General features: G+C 39.2%; 1 protein-coding gene across 20 annotated transcripts in view; it reads left to right on the forward strand.

Annotated features, from left to right (window-relative positions):
• The window catches only part of Klhl28 (kelch like family member 28), a 55,992-nt gene that overhangs the window by 7,183 nt on the left and 26,314 nt on the right, over positions 1 to 22,495 (forward strand). For 7 of the 20 annotated variants that reach the window (XM_074068072.1, XM_020181716.2, XM_074068056.1 and 4 more), the window contains one exon: positions 20,881 to 21,779. In XM_074068072.1, coding sequence (XP_073924173.1) covers positions 20,881 to 21,779 — 899 coding nt within the window. Of the gene's footprint in view, positions 1 to 8,265; positions 8,367 to 8,990; positions 13,105 to 13,992; positions 14,441 to 20,880; positions 21,780 to 22,495 lie in introns of all 20 variants that reach the window. The other 13 variants (XM_074068058.1, XM_074068059.1, XM_074068061.1 and 10 more) reach the window with 8 other exon arrangements.

The raw sequence follows: 22,495 nt of genomic DNA on the forward strand, positions 1-22,495 counted from the left end.
CAAATAGAGGCTGATTGTCAGGATGCAGGTTAAATGTAACACTTTTGGATAAAAGAGAGATTTAGCTCCTCATTTTACATAAACTGATACTTTTAACTCTGTAAAAGTTTGTAGCATATTTAGATAAAGTCTAGACACTGAACACAGTTAGAAGGTGGTCATTTAGAGACCATTGCATGAGCAAATACATAAATGAACTCTGATTTAGTAGTACTTAAAGTTTGACAAGATCAACAGAAAACACAGATAATTTCTTTGATAAAATCTTTCTCTGTAGCGGTTTTTAGTAGATGTTACTCAGAGCAGAACAATATTAAGATAACCTTGTTATTATATAGACATAGAGGATTTGATTTTAGTTTGACATGACCTAAAAATCTTTTAGGCAACTCTTAGATTATATTCAACTTTAACTTTATCACACACTGAAGCTTTTATTATACACTTTTAAAATGTACTCAGACCTTCATACAACATACTAAACCCTTTGATGGTTTGTCCCTGGTATTTGAAACAATCCTTAGGATGAACCCTTTATAAAATCCTTTTATATCTAAAAACAGTTCTTTTTCCTTTAACTTCTCAAAAAATACATTTACTACCTATCTATATCCTTTTTAGTTGTTTACTTTGTAGCTTGTATTTTAAAATTAGCTTTTATAAGAATTTTAAATTTATTATAGGGGCTGGAGCAACTAATTAGCAGCCCTTGTTGTTTTAAGGAATAGACATAAGGCCTCCTCGCCCCTCAGGCTTGAGGGGATGTTGTTTTGGGTGTGGAAACTGTGAGGGAGTTTTGAGTTTTATTTGAATAGGGAGGGCCATCCTGACTCACCCTACACTCATCTCATCAGTCCACACTGTGGAATCTCTTTGTTCCTGAAGGAGGCAGCAGAGATAGCTGCCTGGGGGGAGGAGAACTTGAGCTTTTAATTGAGATAGTAAATCCCATCCCAGCAGGAACACTGGAGTTTTAGGTACTATGGGGAAAGAGTGACAGAAGAAGAGGTCTCCCCAAGAATAGGCCAGAGGCCAGGTAAACTAGCACTCTATGGGCTGGCCAGATTTGCCCCAAACGATAACTTTTGTCATTGGACCAGGGACCAGGAGAAAAAGGTAAAACAGAGAAATGGGTTCCACTGTCTAGGAGGAAAATGACCTTTTACTTCTCTACCATTATTACTACCTGAGGCTCCTCAATATCGATATTAATAAGTGGAGCATGGACAGGAGGCCGGGACCCATAAATCCATAGGAGGTGGCACCTCACCTTCTATCTGGTGACGGGGGCACTTAGACCTCCAGTGGTTACCCTTGCAGAGGGCAGGGTCCTGGTTGGGGGCGGGCTGTCTCCCGGGCTGTCCCCCTTAAGCATTCTCTGCAGAAGTGCCCCTCCTGTCCACCATGGTAGCAAACTTGAGATGCAGGCACCAGTCGGGTGAGGGCAGCGATGAGGTCATGTCTCTTATCTTTCTCTCTGTTAGTAAGGTCTCGGGCATACAGACATAGCTATAAATACAGACATGGCTAGCTGTATTACTTGGTTCAATGACTTTTTCCCTTCAGCCACAGTCTTTGAGTTTTTTACGAATATCTGGGACTGACTGTTAGAAATTTATCTTTGAGGAGAACCTCTCTCCCTGTGACTCTGGGCTGGGACTGACTGTTAGAAATTTATCTTTGAGGAGAACCTCTCTCCCCTGTGACTCTGGGTCCACCTTGGTATGTTTTTTGATAGCATTCTTAAGATGTTGTAGAAAGGTAAGGGGATTTTCTTTAAGGCGTTGCTGTAAAGCAAAGTTGTTATTTTACATTGACATCTGACACTCTGGAGAGCAGGTCTCTGAACTGTTCTGGGCCTCAGTTTCCTCACTCAAAGAATGAGGGATCTGGTCTAGGTTAAACTGCTTTCTTACACTATGAGATGGCTGAAGTGATATTAATGCCACTTATCTTCTTTACCATTTTTTTTTTCTGATTTAGTAATGCTGGGGAATTGAACCCAGGGCTTTGCACATGCTGGGCAGACATTCTCCCATTGAGCTACTTCCTCAGCCCCAAATATTTTTTTTCTTTACTTTGGCTGTACTGGGCTTGAACTCAGGACTTTATGCTTATAAAGTGGCACTCTACTGCTTGAGCCTTATAATCATTTCCAACCTGAGTGGCCTGGGCCAGAACCCATTGCTTTTCTAATGAGATAAGAGTCTGGTCTAGTAGAAGCATAATATCCTTTCATGTCAGTTGAAAGCTTTGGATCATAGAGATAAAGGCTTGAGTGTATTTGGACATCAATACAGTTGTTTAGATGTTTTGAAATTTCCCTTAGATCTGATAACTGGAAGGGGAGATAGACTTGCCTTTTCCTACTGTTGAAGGGGGAAGCACCCATTAGGACATTCTGAGTATTGGGGTGGCTTAGAAGGTAGAAATTTGTATAGGGGACCTCAGTTTACTTTTTTTTTAAGCTTTTATAGAAAAGGTCTAATTGGAGTATGGTATTGTAACTTAAGGAACCCTGTGGAAGGCCACTTCTCTTGGTCACCCAAGACATATTGAGGCCAGGCCTCAATACAAAGCTTTTAACATCTACAAGCCAGAAGACTGGAAGGTGCAGATCCCATCTAGAAAGAACAAAACACTAGGATCTGGTCTTTTAGCTAACAGCAGGCAGCCTCTTTAATAAAGGCTATTTTTAACAAAGAAATAAATCATCTGTAAAGTTAGAGAAGGGCATTTAGAGGGCATCTCAGGCCAATAACAGTACCATACGGGACAACTAGTGCTAATATTTGGAGGGAAAAATTTATGTTGAGGCCAAAGGTATAGAAAATTTTAAATGAGAAGTTTAGAGACCACAGTAATGTCTATTTTGTTATTTCTGAGACTATAACCTTGAGCTAACAATTGGCTTACAAGGGCTGGGTCTGATGTCCCGACATGTGAGGTGGGGCTAGGAGCAGAGTTTGTACAAGGTGTCACTCCCTCCACAGGGATAAATGACCCTGACTGCCTATGCCTGATCCTGTGGCCTGTCACCCCTTCCCCCTTCCTGTGTACTCTGCACGTGTTTTATTCCAGTGGAAGTGGCGGCGAGCCACAGCTACCGCCATGTGCGGCTGTTGGCCTAGGATGTGTGTTGGGTTAGCCTGTGGATTCTCTTAGCTGTGGCAGGCGTTTCCACTGTGCACAAGCACGCCTATTTGCTTTCCCTCCTCCCCTTGTAGGGGCAAAGTTAGGGCGTGAGCATGGCAGCTGCAGTTTTGTAAGCGCTTTTGTAAAGCAGCTGATTTAAAGTTACTTTAGACTGAGAAGCCTGGCAAACTAGTTGGAATAACTTAAGTCATAAGGTACCATGTTTGAAGTTTTTCATGGGAGGCAGGGTCCCAGTAAGCCAAGGGAGGGGAAGGCAGACAGAGAGGAAGGATACGTGGTGAGACCATAGAGGAAGCAGAAAAGGTGTCCTGACATCTTAGGTAAGGGAGAGGAAGGCAGAGCCTGGAGACATGACACATGCCTGAGGGATTAGCCACTACCTGTGTCTCTAGGAATTGACTGGTACTGGAACACTTTTGCAACACAAAACCTTCATTCTTCTGGTTGCTGTCTCAGGATAAAGGGACATTAGACAGGAGGCAGGGAAAGAGAAGCAGTCGTCAGATAATCAAACAGGACTCCCACAACATAGCATCAGGTGTATCTGAATAAACCCCAGGCTTGGTCTCAGCCCACAGAGGGGGAGCATGAGCTCCCCATAGCTGGAATTGCCATGAGGCCAGAGTTGGCAGGAAGTGGCTGGTTTAACTCCATGATAGAAAGAGGCAGGCAGCATGAGCAGCATAAGAAGTCTGCTTACATGGGAAAGGAGGAGGTTCGGGAAAGATTTGGCTCATTTAGAAGCTGGTTTAGAGGCAACAGAACCTGCACAGGGGAACAGGAAGTACAGAGAGAGGGTTTGATGCAGAGATAGGGAAAGGATTGGACGTAGTAAAGTTCCTTGCATTTACCAGCATGCTCACAGAGATTGTATAAATCCCTTAAGATATTGGGATTGAAAGTGCCATTAAGTGGCCATTTGGAGGCATTGCCTAATGTGTATTGGGGCCAGGCCTGATTACAAAGAAAAATGAGCTTTCATTGCTTAAGATGAGGCATGAGGCATAGGGTCCCAAGGTTGGCCAGGAGATATCCCAATGAGGAGTCTGAAGGAATTTGGGATGGTCCAACTCCCATGGTGAGGCCTGACCTGAGGAGAGATATGGCGGGCGTCCCCGAAATATGAGGTCCTCAGTAGAGAAAGAGAAATGTGGAACACCCAGAAGGAACATCTTCACCACAGGGGGTCCACAGTCCTTAGTGGGGAGCCTAGTTCCCAGGGACGAGAGCAAGCTGCAACCTAGCGCTAGGTCTTCTAGGAAATGAGAGAGAGAGACCACAGCTCAGCGTGTGAGAAGGACTCACTGAGAGAGAGAGGACCTTGAGGGAAGATTGGCCGGTGGTGGATGGCAGTTGGAGGTGCGCTGGGGTGGAGGAACTTCCTTGAGCTAGTGAGAGAGTGGTGTTTTCTAGAGTCGGGGGTCCCGGTAAAGCAGCTCATATCCCAGAGGAAGGGAATGGGAGTTGAGAGAGAGCAGGATGGGGTGGGGGAAGCCAGGAGAGCAAGGTCAGTGTGGGGAACTCAATTTGATCTGAGTCATGGCACCAAATGTTAGGAAAAACGCTGCTCATAAAGAAAGCTCATAAGAAAAGTCTCACGTCCATAGAGCAAAGTTTAATGGCAGGCCCAAACTGCCAGGCTAGCCGGGAAAAAGATGGCACAGCCCAGAGTCTGGGTGAGGAGTGGCTTTTATAGAAGGGGGAGGTTAAGGAAGTTAGCGCATGTGCGGTAGTCTCTGGCAGGGGTGGGGCTGTCTTACAGCATGGGAATTTCTGTTAAGGGGCGGGGCTGCCATTTTGGACGATTCACAAAATGGCGACATTATTGCTCTATCATTGACTACTGAGGTTTAATTCATTTTTGTTCCAAAGGAATTTTTTTTACTTTGTTGGGTGATTTTTTTTTTCTGTTTGTTTGTTTTTTTGAGACAGGCTCTCACTTTGTAGCCAGACTGGCCTCATTCTTTCTGTCTCAGCCTTCTGAGTGCTGGGATTACGGGCATGTACCACCATGTCCAACTTCAGGTGTTTTTTGTTTTGTTTTGTTTTTGTTTTAATGGCTCCAATAGTCATGTATTTCATGCTATAAAGAATGTAAACATTCCAAATTTATCTTGACATCTTTTTCCCAGCTCTGGAATCAGCCATTTGTCTAGGAGTTCCATTACCTTTGAGGGAACAGTATTAAAGTGATGGACAAAAGACACGCGCAGGAGTTTCAGGTGCTCAGGATTCTTGAGCCTGCTCTGAGAATGAAAGCACAGACAGACTCTAACAGCAGAAGTCGGAAAGATTTTATTTGTAGAGAATTTAGTTGGAGAAAAGAGAAGAGAGACTGCATATTGGGGAATGCAGGGGGACCCGGAAACCAGTGATCCCATGGGCCAGGGTGGGGAGTGGATTTTACAGCCTATTTTTGCATTGTCTGAAGGCAGAGATGCCTTTCAGATGCAAGCAGGCATTTCCTAGGGAGGATAAGTGTCTCCTTGACCACTTACCACCTTTTGGGACCTCCTGCAGTCTGCCCTTCAGTCCTTCAAAAGGACCTCACTGAGTGCCAGGAGTGGTAGTTTTACCTGCTGCAAGGGTCATAGTTTCTAGACATTTTTTTTTAAGAGTTTCTAGACTTTGTCTGTAGATAGAGGTAGGAAAACCTTTTTTTCCTTTAAATAAAAATACATATATTTTATACAGTGGTGTATCATATATTTTACATATTATATATAAATTTTATCTACAAGTTCATACACCTATTAAGTAGTCAGGTGTGGGTTTGATTCCCAAATCTGACTCTAATTTGTTCTTTTGCTCATTGTTCTTTTCTGTTTTCTGTGGTACTTGCCATTCCTTCTGTACAAGGTTATTATTGAAATAAACTTTTTGAAACTACTTGACAAATGTGAGGTTTTGAATATCAGAAATTATTGGTTCTTTGAGTTACTTTGAGTCATTTATAGGTAAGAACCAAGTATAGTCACAATTGTTACTTATAATTTTGAATGAGTTACAGTTATAATTCATAGTAAAAATTAAGCAGATACATTTGGGATGGAAATAACTGATTTCCAAACTTCAGCATGCATAGAATCACCTGGAGAGCATAAGAAAACAAACTCTCCTCACCTCCATATTTTCTGACTCCTTATATCTGTGGTAAGGTACAAGAATCTGCATTTCTAGCAGCTTCCAAGTGATACTGGTACTCTTTGGTACATGGATTGTATTTTAAGGACCACTGGTTTAAAGCTCTGTAGTTGAAAATTAAAGTTCTGTGAATTTCCAATTCATATTTCTTGAGAAAGGAAAGTGGTCAAATTAAAAATTTTAAGAATGATACTATAGTAAGCCTAGTGTAATTCATTTTAAGTTTTCCCTGTTTTTACCTTTTAAAGCTTTTTAGTCGTAATTGTTTTGATTAAGCATTAAAAGTATAATTTCATAAGCATTATTCTCAATAGTTCCTAAAGGAATGAACATTATGAAATTCATCCAGTATAATGGTAAGAACTATGTACAGGTGTTCTTTTGTAAAGTAATCTTTTCCAGTGCCCTTCCTTTGATTGGTTTTTAAATTTTGGATAATTTTTATTATTTTGAAAGAAAATAAACTATGAAGCTGTGAAAGGAAAGTGAAGAAGCTGAAAACAGAAACACACCAAGAAAAGAATCTGTGACCTTCACAAGCACCAGGTCTTTATTAGGGAGAGGAGATCTAGGCCATCAGAGTAACACTCTGAGAGGGACAAGAGCATGCCTTTCTTACAGGCTGGGGACTTTAAACATCTGTGGCGGAAAGAGGGAGGTTGGAGGGGGATGGGCATTAGGTAAGATTGTTGGGAAAGAGGATTGGGAGAGGTGTTGGACATTAGCAGGGAGGTCATTAGGGTTGGGCAGGTACGCGTGTTGTTATTTCAACATTCAAGCAGTTCCAGCATTTTCATTGTTTCAGTGTTTCCTGACATTCCAGCAAATAGACTATTTCACTTACTGTTTGAAATGGTCAGAAAGTATTTAAAAGATTTTTATAGATAGATCTAGAAAAGTGAGATGAAGATGTCCTACAGGGGCATAAGTGTAGAGGAATAGAAGCAGGGCACCCTAGTGACCTTGCATCTGCCCACAGAGCAAAGGCTTGTACTGCAGGGCTGCAGCTTATCTGAGTTGTGACATACTTTGTGATTCTCCTGGAATAATAGAGGATGGGAGGCCTCTAAGGAGCTGCTATGAGGCTGTCTCTCACTTACCTCTGTTTCTCCTGGAAATCTGTCATGAGATAGTTTCTCCTCACATCCTGGTTGTGATGAAGTGTGGGGCATTTACTCCCTGCCCCCTTATAGTAGAGCTGCAGGATATAAAACTGCTTAGCCTAAGACTGGCTAGATTGGACTCCTCAGCAGTTTACAGATAGCCAGCCCCTTTTGTTTGGCATTGTCTTTTTTGGCATGTGGGACAAGGATCTAGGCAGTTGACTATTTGGCTACTCTTATTTCACTGTCTTAAGTAATAAGCTATCTAAACCTAATAAACTGCCTAAATCTGAAAGTGGCTCATTGTGTCTTTACTGATAGAATTAGTCGCGCTTTGGCCTCAATTATTACATATTTATATGCCCACATTTTTGAATACTTAATATGTCAGTACACAGAAAGACATGTTTACTCTTGCTTTTAAATATGTTTTGTCTGTGTTTTGCAAATGTGAAAACTGAGACTTTAAGATGACTTTCCCAGGATCATATAGCCATAAATAGTACAGGCAATAGTATAATCTGGGCAGCCTGATTCTAGATTCCAGTCTCTTAAAATTGTATTATTTAGATCTGTGTAATATGTTGCATGTGTGTTTGTGTTGTTTGTGAACATATGTGTATATGCATATATATAGGGTCAAGTTTTCATATCATATGTAAAAGATAATTTATCAGTTTTAAATTGGACATTCAAAAATTAGTTTAAGATCTATTACTATATGATTTGTATTTATATTAAAAATGAATCTAGACAATTACTAACTTGACTTGAAAATCAACAGTTCTATAATATTTTGTTTATTTACCCAGGATTTTGGTAGTATAGAGTGGATTTCTTTTTTTCTTTTTCTCTTTTTCAGTACTGGGAATTATACTCCAGGCCTCACACATGCTGGGCAAGTCATTTACCATTTAGCTACATCTGCAGATCTCAGATGGTTTTCTTATTAAGTGGTTAGAGGTATGCAACATGGAAAGCTGAATACCACTAAAGCAAACAATTCAAGAAATTCACTAATACTAAGATAATAGTTAATACTTACTGATAGGTACTATTCTAAGCATGTTATATGTATAATCTTATTTAATCCTCCAAACCTTTCATTATTATTATTAACTGTTATCCTGTGGCTTTTCACATGATAACCTTCAGATCTCCTTTTCTCCAGACTCAATACCCTCAGTTCTATTACCCCTAAACATGATTTGAATTTCTTCTCTTTAGTAGGTATTATAATTTGTTTGGATCCCTTTTATAAGATATGTAAAATTTGTTCTCCAAATGTGGTTTGACATTTGCAGAACAAACCAAAAATGTCTCCTCTAATGTTCTAAGTATTATAGTTTTATTAATACAGTTTAACCCACATACGGTTTAGTGTATTAAAGTAGTACTGAAATTAAAATGCCTAAACCTTTATAATGTGTCCTACAGATTACTCATTTCTCTCTTCTGTACTTGTATAGTAGTGTTGGAATCTACTTTAGAATGCTTATATTTATCTCTCTTAAATTTCTTATTGTCAAATATCAAATCATTTGGGATTCTTACTTGGTTGTCCAATATTTTTCCTGCCCCATGCAGGTTCATAACAGCTACAAACTTGAGGAGCATACCCTGAGTGTCTTCATCTTGGCCTTATAAACACTAGAAACATCCTTCCAGTCCTTATTCCATAAAGTAGCATACTAAGGGCACAGTTCAACCATTTGCTAATTTAGCTGCCTGGACTAGCTTATTTTTTAGTTTTGTTTTCAAGAAAATTATGAAAGGCATTATAAAAATATTTTAGTAACATTTAGCTAATTACCAAGTGCACTTCTCTGATCTGTAAGTCTAAACACGTTGAAAAAAGAAACAAGGTTAGTCTATGACATGCTTTTTTATTATTTGCTCTTCTGTCTGAGTGTTAGAAATCTCTACATCCTCTCCTCAGTAGTCAAAAGTCAAATCATTAATAATTTTAGAATGTTGTCTGATGTTAACAATGAATCTTCCCAGGTTGATTGTATAATTTAATCTTATTTTTAAAAAATAGTCTCTAGTCCTGTTACATTGACAGCAATTCAGAAATCTCATGTGCAGGTTCTTATAAATATCTTGGAACATAATTGTAAGTCAGAGAAATAGGAATTTTCAAAGTATCTGGAGCTTCTGTTTCAACCCCTGCTCTTCTTTTCCATATCTCTTCACTGTTTTCATTGTTAATTCTTCACTTTTTAGTTTGAATCTTACTTACCTTAATAAATCAGACAAATGAAAGTAAAGGGTATCTTTTACCCTTCCTTTACACCACATATAATTAAATTAATTGCATGCAAAGGAATACAATTTTTTTGCATGTATATAGAATTTTAAGGAATAAAATTTTAAGGAATTTTAAGGGATGCCAAAGAATATCAAAGTGTGCATATATGAGCTCAAAAATTTAGTGGCCACAGCATATAGGTAGGAGACAGACTAAGACTGAAGAGGAAGATAGCCTTGAAACAGGGTTGTAAAACATGGTAAACTGTCAATTAAAAGCTGTAACCTTGGACAGAGCTGTGAGGAATTGCCCATTAGAGCCATGCAAAAGTTTGGGACCAAGATGAAAGGCACCATGCAGAGATAAGCACCCATTCCTGCCTTCCTTTGTCTCCACTTGTAAATAAACTTTTCAAAGCAGGTCTCCCCTGCTGCTCTTATCTAAACCTTAGGTCTCTAACCCACTACTAGCCCTACTTTATGGGAGAGCACATTCCTTGTAACCTGATACCCTGCACTGCCTTTTAAATATCCTGTGAATCCTTTGTTCGGGGCTCAGACACTGGTACACGTCTGGGCCCGCTAGCGTAAAAATTAAAATCTGAGTTCTCCACTCCTCCGAGTGTTGCTTGGTTTCTCCTCTGACAATATTGCCACAACAAATGGAGGCCCCAGCGAGATTCCAACCGACTGGCCCCTTGTGCCACCAGCCGGTGGCTGGGCTGCATCGGAGTAGGGAGGGACACAGGACTGGATGAGGTGGTGCGCCACCCGATGGTATTCCGGGTTCTCCTTCAACCTGGTGCCCCAACTCTCTGAGCAGTCTTGACCCGGCTTGGACTCCAAGGAGAAGTGGACCAACTCATCTGGCAGTCTTGTCTGGACATGGTAAGCACCACCCCTGGGAAATCAGTCCTAAGTCAGGTCCTGTCCCACTAGATGAAAGGGGAGCTTGATCCACTCCCAGGAACCTCCAAGAGGAGTTCCACAGGTCAGGCACTTCTCCCAGAGGCGGGGAAGGAAGGTGTTATAACTTTGGTGTGAATGTGCGTGCGTGTGTGTGTGTGTGTGTGTGTGTATGTGTGTATGTGAATTTGTTTAAAGCATGGGCAAAATTTAATTTGCTCCTGGAATTCCAGCTCATTTTATGCGCGCTTAAATTGACAGTTTTTCTGGCATGCTTAATTTATAAAACTTTTTGTGTGTGCATGTAAACATCTTAAAAATGGTTCTTAAATTGATACTATAAGGTTAATATGATATTCAAGGAAAAAAAAAACAGGATATTTGTTTTAAAGATCTTTGTTATAAACTGCTTAGACTTTTACATTTAAATATGTAAACACCTTAAGGACGATTCTTATTGTAGAGTAAACGTAAAAGTTATTACTCTGTTCTATTGCTACCTTAAACAACAACAACAACAACAAAAAACAAGCTTTCAAACTTATTTCAGTCAGGCCTCACTAGGATGCAGACACTCAGGGGTTAACACTCTGGCTTAGCTAGGAAGGAAAAAAAAGAGGCTACAGTCTGCAACAAAGTCTTGGAATTTAGGTAGTTAAAATGACCTTAGCCTGTTTCATTCTGTCATAAATAAAATCTGGGATTTAATTCTCTCTTATAATATATGGGTCTATTAACAAATGAGTTTTCTATAAATTGCTTTTATACAAAAAATAATTTCAGAGTTGCTTTTTTTCTTGTTTTTTTTATGCAAATATAAGGCTCTAAGTTAAAAGATTTTATGAGTTATTTTCAACAAGTAACAAAATATATAAAAGGTATTAAGGATATGGTTTTTTTTCAAAATAAATAAAGGGTTAAAAAAATACTTTTAGATAAAAAAGAGGATAAAGACCAGCTCCCCAGAGGATACAAAATAAATTGTCACAAAGATACAGAATAAATTGTCATAAAATGATACAGCTTATAGATGGTATATAACTAGTTAAAGTTAACTTAAATCCAGTTACATTAAGGGTTTTATAACTTCAAAGTTTAATGTACTGATGTTAAACTAAAATTTAATTCTCTAAGCTCATAACAACAAGGCTACCTTAAAAATATTATATTGGTCTAGATAACATTTACAAAAATTGTCTTATAATTGTTTTGTTTTGTCAAGATAACTCAAAAATTTTTGATACTCCAGGTTAATCCATAAATTTGTCAAGATAACAAGAGTTTATTAAAACACAGAGAGACAAGAGGCAGCTGAACACAGGGAGTACTGCTGCACTGATATGAGGGTTAAGACAGATTTACTTATGTAAAGCCAAAGTGCACCTTCCAGATAGGATAAAAATAAATAAATAAATAAGTAAAAACTCCAAGAGGAGCACTACACTGGAAGTCAAGATCTCCAGTTTTTATTAGACATAACAGTGGAGATGTTAGTCCTACTCCTTCCACATGGCAGGTGGAGGAAATTTTTCCCTGAGATGACCAGATTGGGGCTGTTATTTTAGGGGGGGTTCCATTGACTGCAGGTGATGGGATTCTGCTATATGTCAAGAGCCATCTGTTAATGTCAACAATCTGGGATATGATTTCTTATCAACATCTGAGCCATGGTTCTTGGCCACTATGTTTCCTAACTTCACACTTAGTCCCCATAAATATTTACCTGTGTTCTCTGGTGATTTTTGTCAGGGTTTTAACTACTAAGGTAACTGAGTCATGTTCATTTAAGAGTTGGTTTATGTTGGTGTTAACAATGAGGACAGCCATATTAGGACTAGATCCCCCCCCCTTGCAGCTGGCTCACCTTTGTCATCCTGGATATATGCCAGGGACAGCTGGGCAGACAGTGACTTTCCTGGTACTTTTCCACTAGCCCCCTATGTCTAGCCCAAGCCTGTATATGGCAATGGGCTCTTGCTGTCTTGCTGGGGTCCCCCTCCACAAGGCTCCTGCCTAAATAATAAACCCTGTACCAGTGTTTCAGCTGTCTCTGTGCCTGTTCCATGCCTCTTATTTTCTAACAGTTATGTAAAACTTTCTAGATGACCTCATGGTTAAACAACTGTTGTCTTAGATGATTCTAATACAGTTTGTACCCTATGCTAGTTTGTGACTGGGCTGTTTGGGTTTGCTAAAACTGTTCTTTCCCCCTACAACTGATAAAAATCTAAAGTTTTACTTCAAGAGCAACAACTAAATTAATATGTGTATTAACCTCTATAGAGTTGTGATGCTGTTGCTGGTTCCTGTGTATTAAGTATATTTGTATTTTCAAGTATATCAAGTCTTCTACAATACAAAATTTAGATAAACATGGTAACAAAAAGCTAGTGGTACTGATATACTGTTCTGTTGGTTGCTAAATTGTCCATCAAAATTTTAACCATGGCTCTTTTAAGTTTTTGTCATTTCAGTTCTGATCCTCCTGGGACATTTATAATCAAGTCCATAAAAATGACTAATGAGTGCCTATGTGTCAACCAAGGTAACTACTTGGACATCTGCTTTTGTTAGATTTTGTTTTGTATTGTCCTTGTCTAAAAGTGCACTGCCTGAGAGCCGTTCTTTCTAAGCCTCTTTGTTGCTTAAATTTGGCCAAAAGGGTCTAGTTGGCACTGACTCCCACCTGATCTGCTCATTATTCCCTCCCAACGTGGGACTGAAACCAAACAAACAGAATCCAGGAAAAAGCAGCCAATCAAGAAAGATCTTCAGTCTGCAGCCATACCACCCTGAATGCACCCGATCTTGTCTGATCTTGGAAGCTAAACAGGGTCAGGCCTGGTTAGTACTTGGATGGAAGACAGATCTTCAGAAGAGACTGTTTGGAGACTAACAATTTGGAGACAAAGGGGGGAATGCCATCAAAGTTCCAATGGAGTCATTGGTGCCAGACCTCTCAAAGATAACCAAGGCCAAGAGGATTAAAGAAATGGTTCTTATGCATGTGTGGCTATCTGACATTAAAGCTTTTCCAGACACAAACTCACATTTTTAGACAGGGTCTTCTACTTAAATAGAGACAAAATAACTATTTTTACCGGATCTAAACATGTCCCTTAATACTTAAAGATGGTGTTTTTAACTTAAAAAAAAAAAGTTTTCTTGGACATATATACTGACAGTATATTGTTGCCAAGGTAATTCTACTCAGTTAAAAAAAAAAAAGGAGAGATATGATATATAAAAAAATTAAAAAGAAACTACTCCAACCCAGTTGTATGGGTCCCCATCTAGTAATGTTGGCAGCTCTTAGGACTGTTGAAGTTACAGGAGTCACTCCCGGGACTCATCACTCCTGGATAAAAGGACAGCCGCCCCTGCAGAGTCCAATGTCTGACAGGCTCTCCATGATTCAACTAATACCCCTCAGATTAAGGTTCCAGAGAACTTCACAACAGCATGCCATCACTGTTGAGATCTCCAGCCCTGCCCCAGCCACATCCCGGAAGCTGGTTGGTCAACGCACGGCAGAAGCCTGAGGATTCATTTAGCAGGACACAGATGTATCCTCTTCTCTGTCACCCATACCTTATCCTGCTGATTAGCATTGTGCAATCTGTTTACACGAGGACTGGCTGTCACTGCTCCCCAAGATTGAAATGTAAGCCAGAGATTACTGCTGGCCTTCTGTTACCTCCTCATAGTAGGAAACCTTACTGCTGTTTGGTGTCGTCTGTAGCCCAGACTCCAGTCTCAGGCATGAGGTCTCTGATGTGTTATTGCCTTCTGACTCTGCTACATTTTGAGGTTGTCCAATTGGGAGGCTGGGATGACTGCTCGGCCTGCATAAGGCCGCCTTCCTTCCAGGGAAAACTGAGGTATGCCTTCACCTTTTATCAGTATCTGTCACCCGTGTGCAGCATATCAATCTCTGAATGCACCAGGAGAGGGATGATTTACTATAAAGAAAGCTGATAGCCTAACTGGGTTACAAAAAACAAAGACATTATAGGGCATATGGATTGCTGGGAGAAAGACAGGGACACCTTAAAGTCATAAAACAGTGGAGGAAATAAACCTCCTTGTGCCACCCTACCCTTCTACCCCACTCCCATATCAGTTTACTAAAGGGAGAGCCACAGATCTAGAGAGGCCACCCAGAGCTGATTACCTAGGTGGACCTGGGCCAATAAAAGACATTGATCTGCCACCACCATGACCCCGGTTAAGGCTTCCTTCTAGGACAGGAAACCTTAACTTGGAATTTCATCTGTACATCTACCGCCATTCGATGTACAGTTGATAGGCTATGATGCACCAGCCTGGGATTCTTCCTTGTCTGAGGGACCCTTGCTTACCAGTACTTGCCAGCTGACTGGAAGGGCATTTGCACATTAACATTCCTCACCCCAGATAAACATAGTGCCTAACAATCAGACACCCCCACCTTTAATGGCTCATGTGCGGTCGAAGAGAGCTATCCAACTCGTACCTTTATTAATCGGACTGGGGATAATGACTGGGAAAGGAACAGGCATAGGAGGGACTGCCTCATCAGCCGCCTACTATAATCAATTATCTGTGGACTTAACAAATGACATAGAACAAGTGGCTAGGTCTATAGTGACCATGCAGGACCAGCTAAACTCTCTAGCATCAGTGATCCTCCAAAACAAGAGTGGGTTGGATTTACTCACTGCCAAGAAGAAGGGCTTTGACTTTTCTCAAACACAGAGTGTTGTTTTATGTAAAGCAGATAGAAATGGTCAGAGATACAGCTGACTCCATTATCTGGCCTCTCCTTATGCTTCTATTGACACTTGTGTTTGTATGTGCCTTCTTAACGCCATAACTAACTTCATTAGCTCACAATTGGAGGTGATAAAGTTACAGCTCCTGGTAACACAATATAGGTCTTTGGGACAAAAAAAACCTTATAAGATTTTTAAAGTCTAGTGTTGATGCTTGTCCACAAGTGGAAAAAGCATCAAAAGGGGGGAATGAAGAGGACGATAGCCTTGAAACAGGGTTGTAAAACATGGTAAACTGTCAATTAAAAGCTGTAACCTTGGACAGAGCTGTGAGGAATTGCCCATTAGAGCCATGCAAAAGTTTGGGACCAAGATGAAAGGCACAATGCAGAGATAAGCACCCATTCCTGCCTTCCTTTGTCTCCACTTGTAAATAAACTTTCCAAAGCAAGCCTCCCCTGCTGCTCTTTTCTAAACCTTAGGTCTCTAACCCACTACTAGCCCTACTTTATGGGAGAGCACATTCCTTGTAACCTGATACCCTGCACTGCCTTTTAAATATCCTGTGAATCCTTTGTTCGGGGCTCAGACACTGGTACACGTCTGGGCCCGCTAGCGTAAAAATTAAAATCTGAGTTCTCCACTCCTCCGAGTGTTGCTTGGTTTCTCCTGACAATATTGCTACAACAAGACATACACAGAAAGCATACAATGACATACAAAACAATCACATTAATTCAGAGAGTACTCTTAAATAAACCATATCTTTATCATTATCTTTAGTCAGCTGGATTTTTACATAGTTTATAACAGATCTTTAACACAAATACTCTATTCTTTGTCCAATCCTTAACAGATTAATGTGTCAAAAACATGTATAAAAACTATATTAATTTAGAGAATTTTAGTCACAAGTTATAATTTTCTTAGAGGATGGCAAGATGGTGTTGAACTCATGGTGGCTCCATCATGGCGGCAGCATTTCCTGTGACCACATGGTCTCTCTCAAAAGTCTCTCAAATGGAACACAAAGACATGTTACATGCAGCATATAGGCTCAAAATAGCAATCTGTTACAGGAATAAAAGACACTTCCCCCAAGAGACAGGTGTTACTGCCCCTATGAGTTCCTAACAAAAAGACCAAATAGTTGAAGCAAACTAAGGTAGGATTTAAAAAGTTTTGCTAGTCTCCTTGGTTGTGACATTATTTGATAGTTTTGGAGAATTAGTCATAGGCTGCAGAACTTTTTCCTTTTGAATATAATGTCCTGTCTTTTAGTTTTAAAAGCTTATCTAAATTTAGGATTATTAGGGCTAGGGCAAATGCCAGTAAACCTTTAAGCTTCGAGTGGCTTTTTGTTGTTCAGTTTACTCCAGGTATTTATAATCAGATCCTGGGTTGCCTCTTAAAGGGGCTTTGTTATTACCTAGAAAGCCAGGAATCCAAATCTTATATTACCCAGTCATTTACAGATCCAAATTTTGGAAAGGACCTTAAGCAAGTTTAGAATCTGACATACTACATTGAGCTATAGAGAACAAAGTTTTATTAATCAACAGCATTAGAGTTAGTGTTATCCCTCACAAAAAATAAACATATAATGTTAAACCTGTAAGCTTTTGTATAGCATTTAAATGAAGTTTACACGTATGCCCACACATTTTTGGGGTGTTAAATGTATTACAATCAATGAAAAGACATACTTACATAGATGCTAGCTTTAAGTTAGTTTGCTCAATTTTGATTTTAGGAAATGATTTAGATAACCTTTTAAATTATAGCCCTATTAATTACATCATATGTTTTGTTATCTTTTGAACATTGAGGTTTTCCCCCTTCTTAAAAGTAATTTAACTTTTTAACTTCACTAATCTCTTTTTAAGATCAGATAGCCAGAGTCCAGAGGCTATCACATGAAGTTCTAAAATTAGCCACTACCCTAAAGCCTAATCCAGTCTTTTACCCAACAGTAATCCACACCCTCAACATCAACTGGAACAGGGAGGTTTTCACAATTAAATTGATAAAACAAAGATCCAGATTTAGGAGCTAGACAGAGCAAAAGCTAGGAATCCTAAACAGAAATTCTCTACCTGTTAGAGCTGAAACCAGTAGATCACTCAATATCTCTCTTAACAAGACAATGACATAAACTCAGAAAATCAACCCAGGGACTAAAAGGATCCAAACCTAAGAGTTTCTTAGCAAATATTTTAACCTTAAAATCTGATCCCATTGTTCTCACTTTAGAGACAAGGCCCAAGGCTTGTCTGGTGGGGCATGCTCCTCACTCACCAGCAAAACAGCTATAGCACCAGACAGATTGTGAGGATGGGTGCAGAGGAACCAGCCTGAGTGACAGAGGATACAGCTACCATGGCTAGCTTGCCTCCTCTGCCTAAGGGAGAGGGAGACAGACACCGCTGGGTCCTGTGGGCTCCTCACCCCCACAGTATGACCCACAGGGAGGCCCTTGCGTTGGGCAGACAGACACTTCTGGGTCCCAGGGACCCTGAGTTTCCCAGCTGCATTCCCTGAGGGCAGAGCTCAGTCCATTCTCTTGGCTGTGCAAAAGGAAGAATAGAAAAAAAAGTAAAACTGACCCTCTAAGGTACAGGATCTGGGGGCTCACCATTTCTCTTGGCTGGCTTCTCCACAAAAAATGTTAATGGCGCTGGTGCATTCTGTGAGCAGAAGACTTCCAAATTCTCTGTGTCTAGCAGTCCAGTGGGGAAGAATCCATCACAAGACATGTGGGTGTAAATGGGGTTTATTTAAAGTTAGGAAAGGAAAAGGGGAGCATGGCAGGCCCTGGTGGAGTCTACTGGCCAAGAGGAAATACGATATTAGATCAAGTTAATTTTGACCTAGGCTTTTGAGAATTTGAACTAGAGGAAGATGAAAGAGGAGAAAGGGTATAGACCATATCTAGCATGTGGTAAGAAAATATTTGGCAGATAGCAAGTTTTACATTGAGCTACAATCATTGCATGAGTTTTGTTAGAGTGAAAGGTCATTTGCAAAAGAATGAGAATTAGTGGAGATCATGGGAAAAGGCAATTTAGTAAAGTGAGCCTTATCTTTTATATGTTTAGTACCTCAGATTGTATGGAACTTTGTTTTACAAAATCACCTACATATAACCTGAGCTAGATGAGAGTAATCTTATTTTACGAATGAAAAGTTAATATTTAGATTAAGAAAAGTACTAATTCTACATAATACATGATTTAGTTGGGACAAAAATTCATTCTTTTATTTCCAATTGCCTTACCATAGTATGCTTATTTTGTAATTCTTAGAGTTTATTGTGTTTTCATTATCTGATTTGGTTTTCAAAAAGATGAGAGGCATATAGTTCAAGTATTATGATCTCATTTTTTAGGTAAGGAAAAATGAAGCTAAGGTAAGGTAAAGCTAACTAGGTATAAAATATTTAGGACTACTTTCTTAGCTCTTCTATATCAACTTGCCTTTCTAGACTTTTTAGTCTAGATAATATTTTTTTTAAATAAAATTGAGGCTAAAGGAAGTTTAAAGAGTTTAACAGTACAGTAAAGTTATAGGACATATCTAATTGCAGTCTTCTCATCAATATTCTGTTCTGAAAGAAAGTAGCTACTGGAAGTTTAAGAAATTTCTTTAGACTTGTTCATACCATGATTGAAATAATACTTTGAGAATTATTTTGTTTTTTGTTTTTTTTTTTGGTGCTGGGGACCCAACTCAGGGCCTTGCACTTGCCAGACAAGCGCTTTTCCACTGAGCTAAATCTCCAACCCCCGAGTATTATTTTGGTAGTCATATATAGGACTTTTCAGAGAGATCAGATGTGAGAGTGGTATCAGATGTAAGTTGGCCATATTAGCATAATTTAACCTAATTTGTTAACTGACAAATTCAGTGTGAGACAACTATGAAATAATAAAGATAAAAATTTCAATATTTCCATTTTGAAGGTAATTTCAATATTTGGATGTTTCCACTTAAAAACACACAGGAATGGAGCATTCTACTCTCCCAGTTCTACCAGGGTTTATATTATTTAACAGTATCCAGAATCTTTGAATTTGTTTGATTACTCCAGCAAGCTAGGAACCAGATCTTCCACTTTGTTGTTATCCCCAAAACTTCTGTTTGAAGTGTGAGACAGGGAGGAAACAGCTTTTATAGATGTCTTATGTTCTCCTTTGTCTGTTCTAAACAATGGCTATGACCAATTTTGAAGTATGCATACATTAATTTCTTATGGCTGTCTTAACAAATTACCACCAATTAGTTGCTTAAAACAATAGAAATCTACTCTTTCACAGTGCTGAACTCTGCAATTAGTGTCAATGGATTTCCTCTTCCAGCTTCTGGTTGCCAGCATTCCTTAATGTATGACTGCAGCACTCCAGTTTCTACCTCTGTAGTTGCAGAACCTTCTCTTCCTCTGTGTCAACTCTCCTCTGCCTTCTTATTTTTTTAAATTTTATTTCTGAATTATTATACATTAATAATATGAGGGGATTTCATTGTGATAATTCCATACATCCATACAGTGTACCTTGAACAAGTTCAGCCCCTCCCTTATATTTCTATTCTCTTTCTCTCTACCCCCTTTTTCAAATAGTATTTGAGGGGTTTCATTATGCTGTCTTCATATGTATATATGCAGCATACTATCATCCTCTTTACCCCTCAATTTTCTTTCCTTCCCCCCTTTCCCCTCCTCTACCTTCTTATATAATCTCCACTTCAAAATCATCAATCACATCTGCAAAACCCTTTTTTTACCATTTAAAGCAACATTCACAGGTTCCGGGGATTAGGGTGTAAAAGTCTTTTGGAGAGCTTTTCTCAGCCTACCATGGTACTTACTGTCTCCACTTTTTTTTTTCATCTTCTTTCTTTTCTTTTCTTTTTATTTTTTCACCTTCTAGAAGCGCAAGTAGATTGAGTAGGCATAATCTAAATTTATGATCAAGAATTGAGTGTCTGTCGTATTGCCCTCACTGTAGAACTCAGGATCAGTGGCATTGGGGAGAACACCATGATGCAGAGTGGTGGCACCTTTGGCTTATTCATGGACGTCAGAATGGGCATGCAATCCTAACCAGGGCAATAGTTGTCTGCTACATTTACACCTTCCCATCTATCCCAGCCCTTGTACTGTAATAAAATGAAGTCTTTGCTTCTTATAAGAAAAAAAATGCTAATTTTCTTTTAAGCAGATTTTCTCTCCACATTTGCATTTTCAGTGATAGCTTACTGAAAATGTGAAGGGAAAAAGAATGAAAGATTTGGCAAGTTTTAATCCAAAAGTCTATTGCCCAGAAACCTTTATGGTTTAGAGCTTATGTAATATTTTGGGTCTCCATTTCCTAGTATCTGTAACAAAGGAGTTGAATTGCAATTGCTAAATCTCTTCTAACTCTAAAAGCCTCTGTTCCAGTGTTGGTATTTAAAAACCAACAACAGGAAGCAAGTAAACAACAAATCTGGTTTATACTGGTTGAAACACTGGACCCTGTTGGCATGATTACTTTGAAATAACTGTCCATGTTTTTTGTTTTTCATAGATGGACCACACATCCCCGACCTACATGCTTGCTAACTTAGCCCACTTACATTCTGAACAACTTCTGCAGGGATTGAATCTCCTTCGTCAGCATCATGAACTGTGTGACATCATTCTTCGTGTAGGGGATGTTAAAATTCACGCTCACAAAGTGGTACTTGCCAGCGTCAGCCCATATTTCAAAGCTATGTTCACTGGAAACCTTTCTGAAAAAGAGAACAGTGAGGTTGAGTTTCAGTGCATTGATGAAACTGCTCTCCAGGCCATTGTGGAGTATGCCTACACAGGGACTGTTTTCATTTCTCAGGACACAGTTGAATCTCTTCTTCCAGCAGCAAACCTACTTCAGATAAAACTTGTCCTGAAAGAATGTTGTGCATTTCTTGAAAGCCAGCTTGATCCTGGTAATTGTATTGGAATTTCTCGTTTTGCAGAGACGTATGGTTGTCATGACCTTTATTTGGCAGCAACTAAATATATATGCCAGAATTTTGAAGCTGTTTGCCAGACAGAAGAGTTTTTTGAGCTTACACATGCTGATTTGGATGAAATTGTCTCCAATGACTGTTTGAATGTAGCTACTGAAGAGACTGTTTTTTATGCATTAGAGTCTTGGATAAAATATGATGTACAAGAACGCCAAAAATACTTAGCACAGCTACTAAACAGTGTACGATTACCATTGTTGAGTGTTAAGTTTCTCACTAGGCTATATGAAGCAAATCATCTTATTCGTGATGATCGCACTTGTAAACATCTTTTGAATGAAGCCCTAAAGTACCACTTTATGCCTGAACATAGACTCTCCCATCAGACAGTCTTGATGACACGACCTCGCTGCGCTCCCAAAGTACTTTGTGCAGTAGGAGGAAAATCTGGACTCTTTGCCTGTTTGGATAGGTAAATAGAAGGCTTTCTTAAAGGAATGATGCTAATAGATGTTATGCTTTCTAAATGTGCTAATTTTCTATATTTTGAAAATAATTTGATATTCCTTTATTTACTTTTTTCTCCCTTAAAATATTTGTGTGGTTGTTTTAATCACATTATAATCCATTATCTTTTTAACCCTTCCTTCCACTCCAAGCATGCACATTTATCTATCCTGGTTACTCATTTTTTTTTTTCTGGAACCATTTACATCTTTAGAGTCAGACCAGGTTGGAAGGGAGATTTATTCTTGTCAGCTATACTAGAAGACACTAAAGAAGATAGCTAGAAACCTATGATTAGGGTAGACTGGGACAAATACATTTGAAAGAAAACAATTAATTAGAAGAATCATTAAGGAAATGAAAGAAATAGGACACTGCTATAAATCACGGGTTTTATGTACAATTTATTTCCTCTAGTGTGAGTATTTTTTTCAAGAAAAGATAAAAATGTGCTTCCCATTCTAATTACTTAGAGCTGGAATTGTCAGACTGTTTTTATAAAGAGCCAGATAGTCGATATTTTAGACTTTGTAGGTTGTATGGTCTTTGTTGCATCTACTCACTCTGCCATTATAGTGTGAGAGCAGCTGTGACAATACATAAATGAATGAGCATGAATATGTTTCAATAAAACTTTATTTACAAAACTAGCTGATGGGCCAGATTTGATGGCCACAGTTT

This window comes from Castor canadensis, chromosome 3 (genome assembly GCF_047511655.1).
Source record: "Castor canadensis chromosome 3, mCasCan1.hap1v2, whole genome shotgun sequence".
In the NCBI taxonomy this organism is placed as follows: domain Eukaryota; kingdom Metazoa; phylum Chordata; class Mammalia; order Rodentia; family Castoridae; genus Castor; species Castor canadensis.